The following is a 12,998-nucleotide window of genomic DNA, read 5'->3' as shown; positions in this document are numbered from 1 at the left end:
GTTTATCCTCGAAAGTAACCGGGGGAGCCTCATTCGTTTTAGGAGGGACCGCGGGAAGTAGCCAAACAATGGACCCAGGGAGCGCGTTTTACCGCTGATTGCTCACGGATCGGGACTGATGTTTTGCACAGACTGCTGCTGCTGCTGCAGCTGCTGCGCGGACCAGGCCGTGGAGGAGCCACAAGGCGAAGGGGACAGAAAGAGTGGAAGAGACGGCGCTGCACAAAGGAGTGCAAAGCAGGACGCGTGTGTGCAGAGAAGCAGTGCCCTAGATCTGTACAACATCTGAGTTACTCTGTCACTCAGGCTCCTTTCATGCTGTCTCGGGCAGCAGTTTCTCCGCCCGCACCTGGAAAAACAAAGAGAATGCGTTCAGAGGCAGCACATCTCCATGCGTAAATGGAGACGCATCGGTGCGTATTCGCAGTACTTTTTCAACATGCGTGCAATAAATCATGTTTGTTTGGTCACTAACTCATGCCCTGTTTCATGACCCCGCTGCTATAGATGCATTATAGACTTCCTCATACTTCATATCTGTCATGAGTGATGGCGATGCCTGCAGAATCTGACAGTACCGGTGCGCAGAGCAATACTCGTGAAAAAAGCCTCAGCGCACCGGATCGCAATGGTTATGTGAAAACATGTGTCATCCCACTGTGCCGTGACCGAGATTACGAGTCGTGGGTGAGGCTAATGTTCACAAAAATATGGAGTTCCCAGAGACTTCGGAGTGCGGTGTGTGCGGGGTCGCTCTCGGTTTTTCTCGCTCTGTTGGTCAAATGTGCAGACTGGAGCGCTGACAACACACTCCTGCATTCATCGTCCCCCCTTCACTTCGTCTCAGGCTGCGCGGCGGAGCTGTTGCAAACTTGCTGGAGTGTGCTTTCGCCATTGTTCACCCTCGTATGTGCCTTCTTCTGGGTCGGGGTCTACTTGATCCGCTGCGGGGTTCTGATCCAGACCGCCCTCTCCCTCCTGACCTTGTGCCACCTGGGCGAGGCGGCGGCGTGGTCTCTGCTGGACGGGACAGATGAGCAGCTGTTTTCAGTCAGCACAGCAGCCGTGGTCGTGCTCGTCTGCGTGGCCACCGGCGCACTCATGGTAGCGCGGCTGAATCAGGGCATATCCGTGATCGTTTTCATCAGCCTGGTCAGGACTATCTCGCTCTTTTCGCTGCACAAAGTTCGGGCCACTTGGAGACCGTACGTAGCGTACCTGGTTGGAGTGCTGGGCATCCTGCTGGCGAGGTATGCTGACAGGCTCCTTCCCAACCAAGGGAGACACAAGGAGGGCTGCACCCCCGTGACTGGAGGCAGGGAAGAGGTCCCTGTATTTAAAAGGCGCAGGAGGTCCAGTTCTGTGATAGCCTCAGACATGGCAAACAGTCAGTCCAACAGTAAGTCACATCGCCGGACCTCTCTGCCATGCATCCAGAGGGACCAGGTAAGGAGCCTCTGTCCCGTTCAACTTTCCTTTTTCTGCCTTGTTTTTCCTTCTGCTAATGACGAGTTTTGTGTTTAAGGAAGAGAGAGGGGGCAGTGAATGACAGTAAAATAAGCACTGTTGGCCTTCTGAGATTGGAATGATCAGCATTACTTTACTTTCATTATGACTTTAGAAATGCATTTAACACAGATAATCTGTAAAGTGCAACACACAACAACAATATATGAATATGATTTATGTCAACAACAACAATAATAACTTTATTATGATAATTATGCATCTACATGTTCTGATTGTCTTTGCCAGTGCAGGGCGGATATCAGTGTGCTGTAATATTTGCTCCGATTGTCTTTGGACTAATATTCTACAGCCACTGGAAGGCAAGCATGGGATTATAATTTTATGCTAATGCATCATTAAGGTTATTTTTTAACAATATGTTATCTTCTAACAAAAGGGTCAATTAACTGGAATTTATCTCCAAACATTTTGCACGAATTAGACAGGAAAGTTGCCAGTGTGGGTGTCTTTAGTCTTTTGCAAATAAAGGACCAAATTTGGTATTAAGATGCTATTTTTGAAACACTTTCAAGTGCTGACGAGGGAGGGAAGCTGAGGACACAATGTCAATGATTCATCTCATTCCTGATTATATATGTCAAAAATTTCCCCCTGATGATCACAACCTGACTAATGCGTTTTAATCTTTCTGTCCCCGCTCTTCTCCACCACTTCCTCGTCATCACTTATCAGAGCTAGCGGTCCTTAAACCTGCAGGAATGTAGCAGCTCTGGCTCTTAAACCTCCTCTGATACTGATACACATGCCTACCTGTGTTTAGTCAGGAGGGAGGGAGGGGGTTCATTCAAGCAGGCTCCTATCAGCTCCTCTGGCCCTCCTTATGGAAAATCAATGAGCACGCCGAGTGTGTGAATGGGAAACAGACTCCGGGAGTGATCAAAGCTCTCGTTGTGACCTGCGAGTGCGGTCAGGTTGGGAGGTGAGAGGCTGCAGTGTCGGCCCCCGGGCCACTTGAAAGCTGCCCTCGGCCCTCAGGCCTAGTTAGCGTTGTAGTGCGCTTGTTTGTTTTTCTTCACGGTCACACACACACACACACACACACACACACACACACACACAGCTTCACACACACACAAAATGAGATATGAAAAGACTCATAGATGTTTTACAGGTTACACTTTATTCGGATTCAGGGTGTGAGTGTCAATCATTATGACTGTGATGTGCAAGAGTGAGTTTGGAGTGAGGACGTGTCTCTGTTGCTGAATGAGTGATGAGCTGGAACAAGCTGGCTCTGTAGTTTACATTGAATTTACTTTCCTTTTTTTAATTACTTAAAGGACTGATAATGGTGTTAGGTCTCAAAAACAGCCCAGAAATCAAGACTTAAAAACAGCTCTCATTGATGCACCTGCAGCGATTAACGCCTTCATGTCCACCTTTGGATTTCTTGGAAGCGGAGCCTGATAAAAGCTGAGCGAGATGAAACCAACAGACAAACCAAAGAGGAGATATCAAGATGCAAACATGTACACCATCTCTGACTCTGCTCTGGCTGGAGCCCTCTGCTGAGAGAAGATCTCTACTACATGTTGTTGTTGTGGGACATAAAGACAGCAGGGCTCAGATGTCTTAGATAGATCATGAAAGCTAAGCTAACAATATAAAAGATTGTGATCGTCTGAATGCTCTACCGTTCACTCTCATCTCTGCAGCAGCGCTAAGCAGTCGACCAGTCGCCGCCTGCCTGTAATTGAGACACACATGGCGTGCATATGCTGTCCTGACCGTGTCTTGTCTGTGTGGTCTGTAATGTGTAAACAAGCCCATGCTGACCCACGCTAGTCATCACCTCGCTCACACGGGACTCTGGCCTCCTCAAGGAGGGGGTCAGACGCACGTTTGGGGGTGGGGGGGGGTTTCACAATGCAACCACCACATGACGCGAGCAGCGAAGATGCCAGACACCATAAAATGTGCAACCGACTGCAGGGAAAAAAAGAATACGCTAACAGCATGGCAGAGATGTACTCGTAATTTCCCAGCTACTGCTTCTCATCTGAAAGAGCTGCAGAGGCTGGATGATGTTTTAACAGCTCTGCCCTTTAGTCGTGATCAATAGAGTTATGGTGTTTAAAAGAAGCAGACACGGAGTAGATCTGCGCTTTGCTTACATGACCATGTTTGCATTAGTGCTGTGTGTCTGAAGTGTTTGAAGAACAGTGTGAGTCTGGATGAAGGATTACAGTTGATACTTAACTTTGTTTTTCTCAGGAAGCTTCTCCCACAGACCTCGGCGTCTTATATAAAGGCCCTTCAGATTGATAGTCGCTGTGTAAAAACAGTTTATGCAGAAAATAAATAGAGCAAAGAGGAATCCCTAAGTCTCGTCTTCCAAGCCTTAAAGCTGCCATGTTGCCCTCCGCCGCTCTGCAGAAGCCATGCTCCGAGGCGATGCTTAAATCTGCACCACTGTAGATTTAATAAACAGCCATTTTCCCTCCTTTTGATTACAAATTGGCTGCCAGCTCATATCAGCTTGCTAAGTAGGTGCATTTCGCAACGCCGGGGTCGTCCTTCCCATCAGAAGCGTAATAAAAGAAAGTCATTATCAGCTGATCTGATAGCGGTTAGCGGGGGCCTCTGCGGTACACTTCTTCATCTTGGGTTAATACACAATGACAGGCCAGTTCTCTGGATTTCAGCGAGGGGTATTGAACGAGAGGAAGAGGTGTGGACTTGCGGCGTGGATCGCTTTTCACAGTGTGTAAGGAAATTTGAGTCCAAGGCTCCCCTGCTGCAGACATCAGCACTGTCATAGAACTTTCTCTCCTCTCAAGCAGAAAAATCAGTCTGCCTTTTCTGCCGGGTCTCAATTAATGTTTTCGCCTGAACCCACCTGAGCTGCAGAGTTTAAGCGGAGATGATTTGCAAAGACAGGGTGTGAGTATTTAACAGATAGGATGGCTCTCTCATCCAGGCGTTGGAAGGCCTCTGCTCTCTGTCCTCTCACTGACACCAACACAAATATTATCCCAACCAGAGGAGGAAATTCTTTCTTAACTTGGATGATAAAGATATTCATGAAATCTATGGTAATGACTTCCTGTGGAACGGGATCCAAACATAATTACTGTTGCTGTTGTAAATGTTTCCTGTTACTCTATATTTGCTGCACCGTCCATAATCGAATTGTGTTTTGGATGGAGGAGGTTGTTGATAGCCTGTAGGGCTGTGATTTACCACCGCACACTCATCCCAAACAGCTTGTTTGTGTTCTCAACACAAAGCCTTATGGGATATGATGTTTTTAACTTTGACGTTTTTGAATGGGCCGTCCTCTGGGTTCGAAACTCATTGAAAGCCTCCCCTTGCGTTTGGAAAGGAGGCTGATATCAGTATGGCGTTGTGCGTCTTGCAATTGGGCGATCCTATTCACACTTTCAATCCCCATTTAGTCCCACTGTATTAGCTGCACTGTGAGTGTGCGAGGAGGAAAGGGCTGGAGGAATTGGTGTAGGAATGAAAGTAGGTCATTCGAGGTTTTGTTTAGTAGCCAGGCAAAACAGCAGGCTTACTCAAACCCCCCAGAATGGTGGAAGAGTCTTGCGTTTGACTGATGCAGTGAAGAAACCTTAAGCGTGCTTGTGCTCCAGATTTGTATGTGTTACCTCTGCCATGTTGGCTGCCCGGCGAGAAGCCACATTACACTGGGATTTGGTCTGTGGCGGCATAAACAAGAGCTTCTTACACAAATTGTCCCACCGAACAGACCGGCTTTGGGCAGGTTGTTGGGATGGCCGGCTCCCAAGTGTTTCAAGTATGAATCAGGTTTGTTACAACCTGGGTCCCTTTTACAGAGCTTTGGAAATAATTTACATCTGTTATGATGTCCTGGTACTCAAAGATACAGTTTGGACGTGGTAACTCAGCAACATCACGACAACAAAGTGTGTGGGCAAAAAAAATAAGCAGTCTGATAATTAAAGAAAATGTAAACAAACCAATGAGATAATGTCGACCTTTTTATTTGAGGTTAGAACCAAAAGCTCAACTAAAATGGAGCTGTAGCCGCTTTCCCAACTGGTTAAAAAACCCACTAACACTCAGATTTTTTTCTTAATGGGAAAGACTAAAATTTTTCGGCATTCAGACCCGTGTCAAATGACTCTGCAGTAGAGCCGGGTAATTATCGCTTCAGATTCGATCGGCAATGATGGGAATACTAATTCTCCGCCCCCTTTCCGGCGCTAATTTCAGTAGGAAGAGGGTTAATCTTTCTCAGCAAATGAGAACTATGCTAAGCACGCTAGGTCACAGTTGAATCTGTAAAACTGTGCTAAATGTTTACCAAAGAAAGTTTATATGATAGTTTCACTATTATCATTTATGTTGTCTTCTAAAAAATATTGTTAAAAAAGTTATTGAGTAGGAAAGAGTAAGTTGAGAGGTTTGATTCTCCTCTGAATGAAGCTTCGGGCAGCGACAGATTAGCTTAACTGACCAAAATACTAGAACAGCTAGCTAGACTTGCTTCTACATTTTTTAAAAATCTACCAGGATACGTCAAAGTTAAAAGTAAAACATATGTTATTGAAGTTTTGGTAGACGTCTATTTAAAAAAAAAAAAGATACAGAGCCTAGCTAGCTCCTCCCCATCCCCCCGCTACAGTCTTTAAGCTAGGCTAAACCAGCTGCTGCCTCGTGTTATCATGACAGTGGTATACACTCACCAGCCACTTCATTAGGTACACCTGAAACATCTAATGTAATCCAACACACCAGCTCAGCCATAAGATTTGCTTTGAAGTTGCCTGTAATGTACAGGCTTTTTTCTAAGCCATCACAGACGTGTTAATTCAATGATGTTTCAACATCAAGGTTATAATTGGTGGTGGGGCTGTACTGAGCTGTATTATATTCAGAGGTGTTTCTAATACTCTGGCCCCCTCATGTATGTAAATAAGGAGGACAAAAAATTAGAGACACATCTGAATATAATTGAGTTCAGTACAACGCCACCTTTAACTACGGCCTCAGTGATAAACGTCATTGAATTTAAAGCAGGATCCATGGCAGTGCATTAGATTGTACAGGCGTACCTAATGAAGTGGCTGATGAGTGTAAATCGTCACATCTAACTTTTAGCCGGAAACAAATCAGGCTATTTCCCAAAATGTGGAACTGTTCTTGTGAGCTGATTGCCTGCTAATTGACCCATCTGAAACCTCTTAGTGATCTCGCCCTGTTCTTGGATCTCAGCAATAAACTTGGTAAACTCGATTGTTGCCCATAGCAGTGATCAAAAGTCAAAAGTAAGACCCAAGCTGTGATAAAGCCGAATGATCCTTTCAACTCTCCATTACATGTCTCACCCATCTGTGTCCAATCCTGTCACTGCCTTCATTTACAGCACGAGCAGTTCATATCCTGACTCCTGCCCCGAGTCTCTGATCACCTAAGCCAACCGAACCAGAGGTCCAGGACTTAGCTGAGTACCCCTCTTCCCTCTCTTCCCTTTCCCTGGCACGACCACAATCTGGCTCCCTACTGATTACCATGGAAATTATGGAAGGACGTCTGCGCGAGCATGTGTGTGTGTGCAATGTAAGCGAGTGTGTGTGTGTATGTGTGCGTTGCCAGCAGCTTGATGGCTGCCAGCTGCTGAAGGCTGAGAGGTTGAATCCGCTCGGAGAAACACGGAGGGCCTCAAACCACAGACACAACCCAACGCAGCTGGAACTGCTAGACAGGCACAGGCCTCCAGTCCTGACACACAGCACACATATTAACACCTCAGGATCCTAGAAACTGCCTCACATTAGAATAAATAGTCAAATCTGAAGCGAATTATGGATTTTTGTGTCTGTGTGTGTGCATGTTGAAGGGTAGATTACGCGCCGTACTTTCTTCTTTCTGCTGTCTGTTCTCGACTTAGGTAATTATGTCACTCAAGTTTTCTGTGTTACCATAAGAGACCGACTATTTCAGTGATGGAGGTGAACAGAATGTTCCTGGCACAAATGTGTGTATGCGTACAGTACGTGGGTGTGTGTGCTTATGCATGATTTGCGTGTGTGCGGCAAAAAGAAAGAGAGCGAGAGAGAGAGTAAGTGTGTGTTTATGAAGAACAAGATGCAGTGGGTATAGTTTTTATTTGCATGCATGGTAATGGCTGGGTACTGTTTGAAAGTTGCCAGTTTTGAGGTGAAGAAAACGACGTGCAACAAAGGCCCCGGGTGCCACCACTCAAACCGTGCATAGTGGCAGACAGAAGGCAGGCGAATGGATTGACTTCAGAGTACTGCCAGAAAAGTTACTGGCACGGAAACAAACAAGCAACACTAACATTGGCTGCCGGAAACACCTAGAAAATCCATTTTAGGGGCCGAATATTCCAGCAGAAGTTCTGCCTGTTCCAGCTTCAAATGATGGTTGTGTTTGTTGTGCACCGGGTCCTTCCGCTGGCTGCCGTCTGGCAAACAGTGCCGACATCACTGCCAGGAAGGAGCCGCACCAGAGGAGGTGCTGTAGCCCGTCACAGGCGGTCTCCCCCGCTGTTCTTGCACTCTGTTGCGATGCCTGCCTCGGCCTTCAAATATTCTGTATTTCCTGGTACCTCTTGACAGCGCATAAGAATACAGTGGCAGTAGCTCCAAAATGTTTGTCACATTATTTGCACTTTCTTAGTGTGTCAATACAAAAAACAACTTAAGTTTGATTCCCAGCTCTTTTCACACTTGTATGAACCATATTGAAGCAGTGATTCCGGCGTCTAAAGGATCGGCGGGTTAATAGGTGCCGGGTAGTATCCGGTATGACAGCGCATCACTTTGGAAAACTGAGCGCAGCATGTCCAGCTTTCATCTCTATTTATCCTCCTGAAGGGCCTTTTCAATCACAGGAGGAACCCGGCGTAAAGACAGTGATCCCTCACATGGGAGGACATTCCTGTGCTTGCCCCAGCGCTAAATGAAGTGGAATGTGCAGGTTAAGCAGACCCCTGAAGGACAGGCCTGTGGGCTCATTCAGCCTGCCCTTCCCTTCTCGGCACTCCTCTCCCCGCACACTCTGACCTAAGCCAACACCACCATCCTGGGCTGTCACCAGGTGTGCAGCTGGCCTCTGCCGAATGAATGGACACCCTCACATCGCCCCAGGAAGTGAGTGCTCAAATGTGTGTGTGCGAATGTTCGGGAGAAGGAGGAAGAAGCAGAGAGAAGGAGGGGGGGGATGTAAATATCTCAGTTGAATGTGTGAAAAACAAATGACAGAAACAACTGAGAGTGATCACGTGCGCATCTGGGACAGCGGTGTCCCAGAAACTGATCTCATTGCCTTTGATTGGTGTCCGGGGTTCAGGGAGGAAGTGCAGCTAATCCCTCAGGTCGAGTCTGGCCATTGTGTCTCCACCAGAAACAAACCAGGCCACAGTCGGTGCTGCTGCTGCTGCCGCTGCCATGATTTATTTAACAAGCAGGGACATTTTGAACCCCTCTGACTGGGACTGTACGATAAATCCAAACATGGTCAGCTATTAATTGATTATATATTTCAGGAGCATGTCAAGGGAGGCCGTTTTCACTGATGGATGGTGGTGTTTTGTAATCGTCTGTCGAGCTACAAAGGGCAGACTATTGCAAATATGTTATTTAATTCAAAAGGTTCTGGCAGCATACACTGTCCTCGACACATTACAGCCTCTTTATTTCACCACAGGACTGTTGATCACTAATTCACCAGTGGTAGAAGAAGTATTCAGCTTCTGTACTCAGGTAGAAGTAGGATCCCAACAGTTAGAATATTACATATTATTTTAATCTTATTACAAATAAAAGACATGCATTCAAAATATTACTTAAAATTGGGAGGGAAACATTTACAGTATCACAGTTTTTGTCTTGCAGCAAATTTATACCATGACTTCAACAACATATCAAGCTTAAAAGTATAATAAGTAGGATTTTTCCACACACACATTCAAACTGGGCGAGAACACTCACGAGAACACGCCCACCCCGCCGAGCTAACACCGACAGCATCATGGTTACCTTTGAGCTAGCATGCTAACCGCTGGTTACCTTGTCCCACCCGGTTTGAGGCATCAACCTGTCCAACAGAAAGAAGGCCAAACTCTACATCGCTCTTTCGCCATGTTCGCCGGTCTGAATGGGGCCCAGTTGCTCATTTGAACCACTCCCACACTCACCTATACGCTGTGATTGGCTCAGGGAACCACAACAGCGCCCCTCCTGAAAACGTCCCGTGCAAAGCAAAACAACAGAGAAGATGCAGAGGGAAGGGTCTCACAAGGGTCTGCGCACACTCACCAACACACATGTATAGAGGCCCATAAGTGATGATTTATATTATATTATATTTGTAAAAGTCTATGTTTTATTTTTCTAGGAAAATCCCATTTATTATACCTTTAAGGTTTAACAAATTATTGTAATTGTGTAATATATTTTATAAACTGACTATATTCTGCAAACATAAAAGTGGCTGTTAATAAATGTAGAGTAGTTAACTTCAGTTTCACCCTCTGTCAGTGGGCTGCATGCTCCTCTTGCCTGATGCCGCGGTACAAGGAAGTGTGTTATTGTACCGTCTGCCTGGTGAGCCCTCCCCCGTCCCTCCAGCCCGCTGCCTCACTGGCTCACCATGAGCCCGTCTGTCCCTGCAGCCAACAAGGCTTCTGCTGTTCCCTGCTCAGTGCTATGTTTTACTCTCTAAATATGTTCGAGGGAAAAAACTCTGTCTGCACATCTGTCTGTCAGTCAGGTTAGGGGTGAGGGTCTTAGGGTTTGGGGGTTTTTTTGCGCAGTCACTTTCAATTAGTCAGATATTAGAAGTGTAATGTAAAGCTGTGGTGCTACGCTGAATTGGTGTGATGGTATATAGTGTCAGTATGGGATTTTAATGTACACACGTTATATAAATCTGAAGTAAATGCATGCAAAGTGGCAATGCTGGAATGCTGGTTATGATGCTTGGTTTAATAGTGTGGAGCCATGTTTATGCCGGTTTGGTCACAATCCTGAATCCACTCTGCAAACAGACACCACGAACAGTCAGTCCAAGGAAATGAGGTATTTTTATTAATCCAAAATAGCAAAACATGGGGAAAGAAGTGAAAAATGAAAAAGTAGTCTGCCTTTTTTATTAAAGTTTTTTAAGCATTTTTGCTCAGGGGCTTCAGTGTTTTCTGTGTATCTGTATTTGTTAGCGCCGTTCCTTTAAGACACAGGTATGTGTGTGTGTTAAATATGTGAACGTTTGTGCATTACCATTTAAATAATGCGGGACAGTCGAAAAAGTTTAAAAGAACTTTAGAGGGAACGTCCCCTCAGGTTAACTTTCACTTGTTAGGTTCTTGGCGATGGCAGGACATCCAGAGGGCCTGCTATATTGCAAAACTACACACTGTATTATTCAGTTTGAAAGCGTGAGTCACCGCTCAGCTGTCAGAGAACTGGTGAGACCAAGGCAGCAGTTATAGCTCGTCCTCACTCAGCTTTCTTGAAACATTACTCAGGTCTTGTGTGGAATATGATAGCATATTGACCCCCCCTGTAGTACATTGTAACAACCTGCTAATACACAGGCTAGGAAAGGTCTCATTGATTTGTAGCTGCAGCCGTGTGCTTTGCCTGGAGACACTAAACGATGTCAGGGCTGACATGTCGTGCTGTTGGTGACATCTGTGTATACTTGGCCACAGTTTTTGGCTATGAACAGCAGTTCCTCTGTGCATGTGTGCATGATTTAAAACCTGCTAAAGATTGTAAAAGTTTTTCTTTTCTCTGGACTCTATTAAATTAATTCAGAGTTAATACAAAATGAGATATAACTTTAAGCTCTTTAAAATGCATACTTACAACAGTCCACACAGATCATCAATTCACCGACAACAACACAGAAGAATATGAATTCCCCAAGAGAGAAAAAACATATGTCACTTATAATCTTTAAGGTAAAACATTATCTATGTTCATATAAATTGACTGTAATATTTTTTTGTCATATTATTATAAGAAAAATGTTTAAATATTGTCAAATAATATAAAGTTATACTAAAAAAACAATACCTGTGTTCAGTGGCGTACTCAGGCTGCTTAAAGGGGTAGGGGCAAAACAAATAAAAAGGGCACCAGCTGTACGGCATGTGGCACCAGCGTGCAGAAAGTTGTGATGTGAAACAGTGCATGGTGAAACCAAGCCCTGACTTAGATAGAAATGTTATATTATGTGAGTACAACTGCTGCACCTCTGTCATAAAATACATGCGTCAATTCTTGTGTGAGCAGGAGCCTGCCCCGTTTTCTTTCTAAAGATACGTTTAAATTGTACATGCTAACTTTTTAACAAGCTAACACGCTAACAAAATGGAGTTTCCGGGCCCCAACAAGAAATGAAAATGAGGTAGAATCATGCTGCCGCAACAAATGTTTTTTTTAAGAGGTATATTGATAACGTGTATCATTCATCAACTGGCAGGGCGGAGGGCACCTTATCACGTTTAATACTTTGGGAGGGCACCTGAGAATGCATTTTTTGTCTACTACAGAGGCATCCACGAGAGCTCTTTCACTGCGTGTCTTCACACATGGGGGCACCAGAGGGAACAATCAAAGTCCCCTCTTGGCAATTTCATAGTAAACAGCGCATTTGCAAAATTACATGATGGAAAAAGTTAAAAAAAAGTACATTTTCTTTTTAATTTTAGTTTTCCCAATTAACCAGAAACAAAGGTCCACACTTGGCCCGTTTTGAATCGTCGTCCACTGTTGGCTACATAGACACGTATAAGTGTGTGTGCGTCTGTGTGGTCAGACGAGTGCTGTGTGGTTGAGATAATGGGATGTTGGTTCCAAGCACCTCTTCCTGTGCAAGATAGGAAAGATCAGCAGCTAATTGTTTTATGAAGCAAGAGCCACCCCTGGTCCACGCACGCTCACGTCACATCCTCGCATGCAAAGCGAGAAGTGAGAAAAGACACGCCGCGACAACATGTGAGCCTCGACGATAAGAAAGATGCCGTTGTTTCAGAAAACTTCAAACAAATCCCCCCGTCCAAACGGGTAACGCATAGCCACACGCTCTGTGAAAAGAGGGTGAAAATTGAAAATGGGACCCACAACAACGTGATCGAGGTTAGAACTGAGCCTTTATTTGAATGGTTATGTGAGCTCGAGCTGCCTAAGGCTCCTCTCGGCACACTCTCTCTTTCAATAATGTTTTCCATTAACCGCTGTTCCATTCATGCTCTCGCTGATCCCTGCGTTGTCTCCTCCGGGACTGGACAGCTTAAATGAAATCTCTATACTACTGTAGCAGACGGCTAACCTCGTCTCTTCTTTCAGTTTTTTTCTCTCAGAAGATGTTAAGTGTCAGGCCTTCGGGCTCGAGGGCGTTTAGCACCCTCAGATCCTCGATCACAATAACGGCTCTGCGACCACAGTGCAGATTCAGTCGGTTATAAATCAATGCTAACGACATTGTGTGTTGTTTTGAACCTTTCTTTA

At 45.3% G+C, this 12,998-nt stretch overlaps 1 protein-coding gene across 1 annotated transcript in view; it reads left to right on the top strand.

Moving 5' to 3' along the window:
• The first annotated feature begins 549 nt into the window (after positions 1-549).
• The window catches only part of LOC138613137 (cGMP-inhibited 3',5'-cyclic phosphodiesterase 3A-like), an 80,375-nt gene continuing 67,926 nt past the window's right edge, over positions 550-12,998 (top strand). Inside the window, exon 1 of the mRNA XM_069686739.1 lies at positions 550-1,446. Within this exon, the coding sequence (XP_069542840.1) occupies positions 550-1,446 (897 nt within the window). The remainder of the gene's footprint in view (positions 1,447-12,998) is intronic.

This window comes from Semicossyphus pulcher, unplaced genomic scaffold (assembly GCF_022749685.1).
Source record: "Semicossyphus pulcher isolate SPU_LCO1_2020_fin unplaced genomic scaffold, fSemPul1.0.p SCAF_8, whole genome shotgun sequence".
Taxonomy (NCBI): Eukaryota; Metazoa; Chordata; class Actinopteri; order Labriformes; family Labridae; genus Semicossyphus; species Semicossyphus pulcher.
The sequence above is the reverse complement of the archived record's forward strand: the minus strand, read 5'-3'. Positions and strand labels throughout refer to the sequence as shown.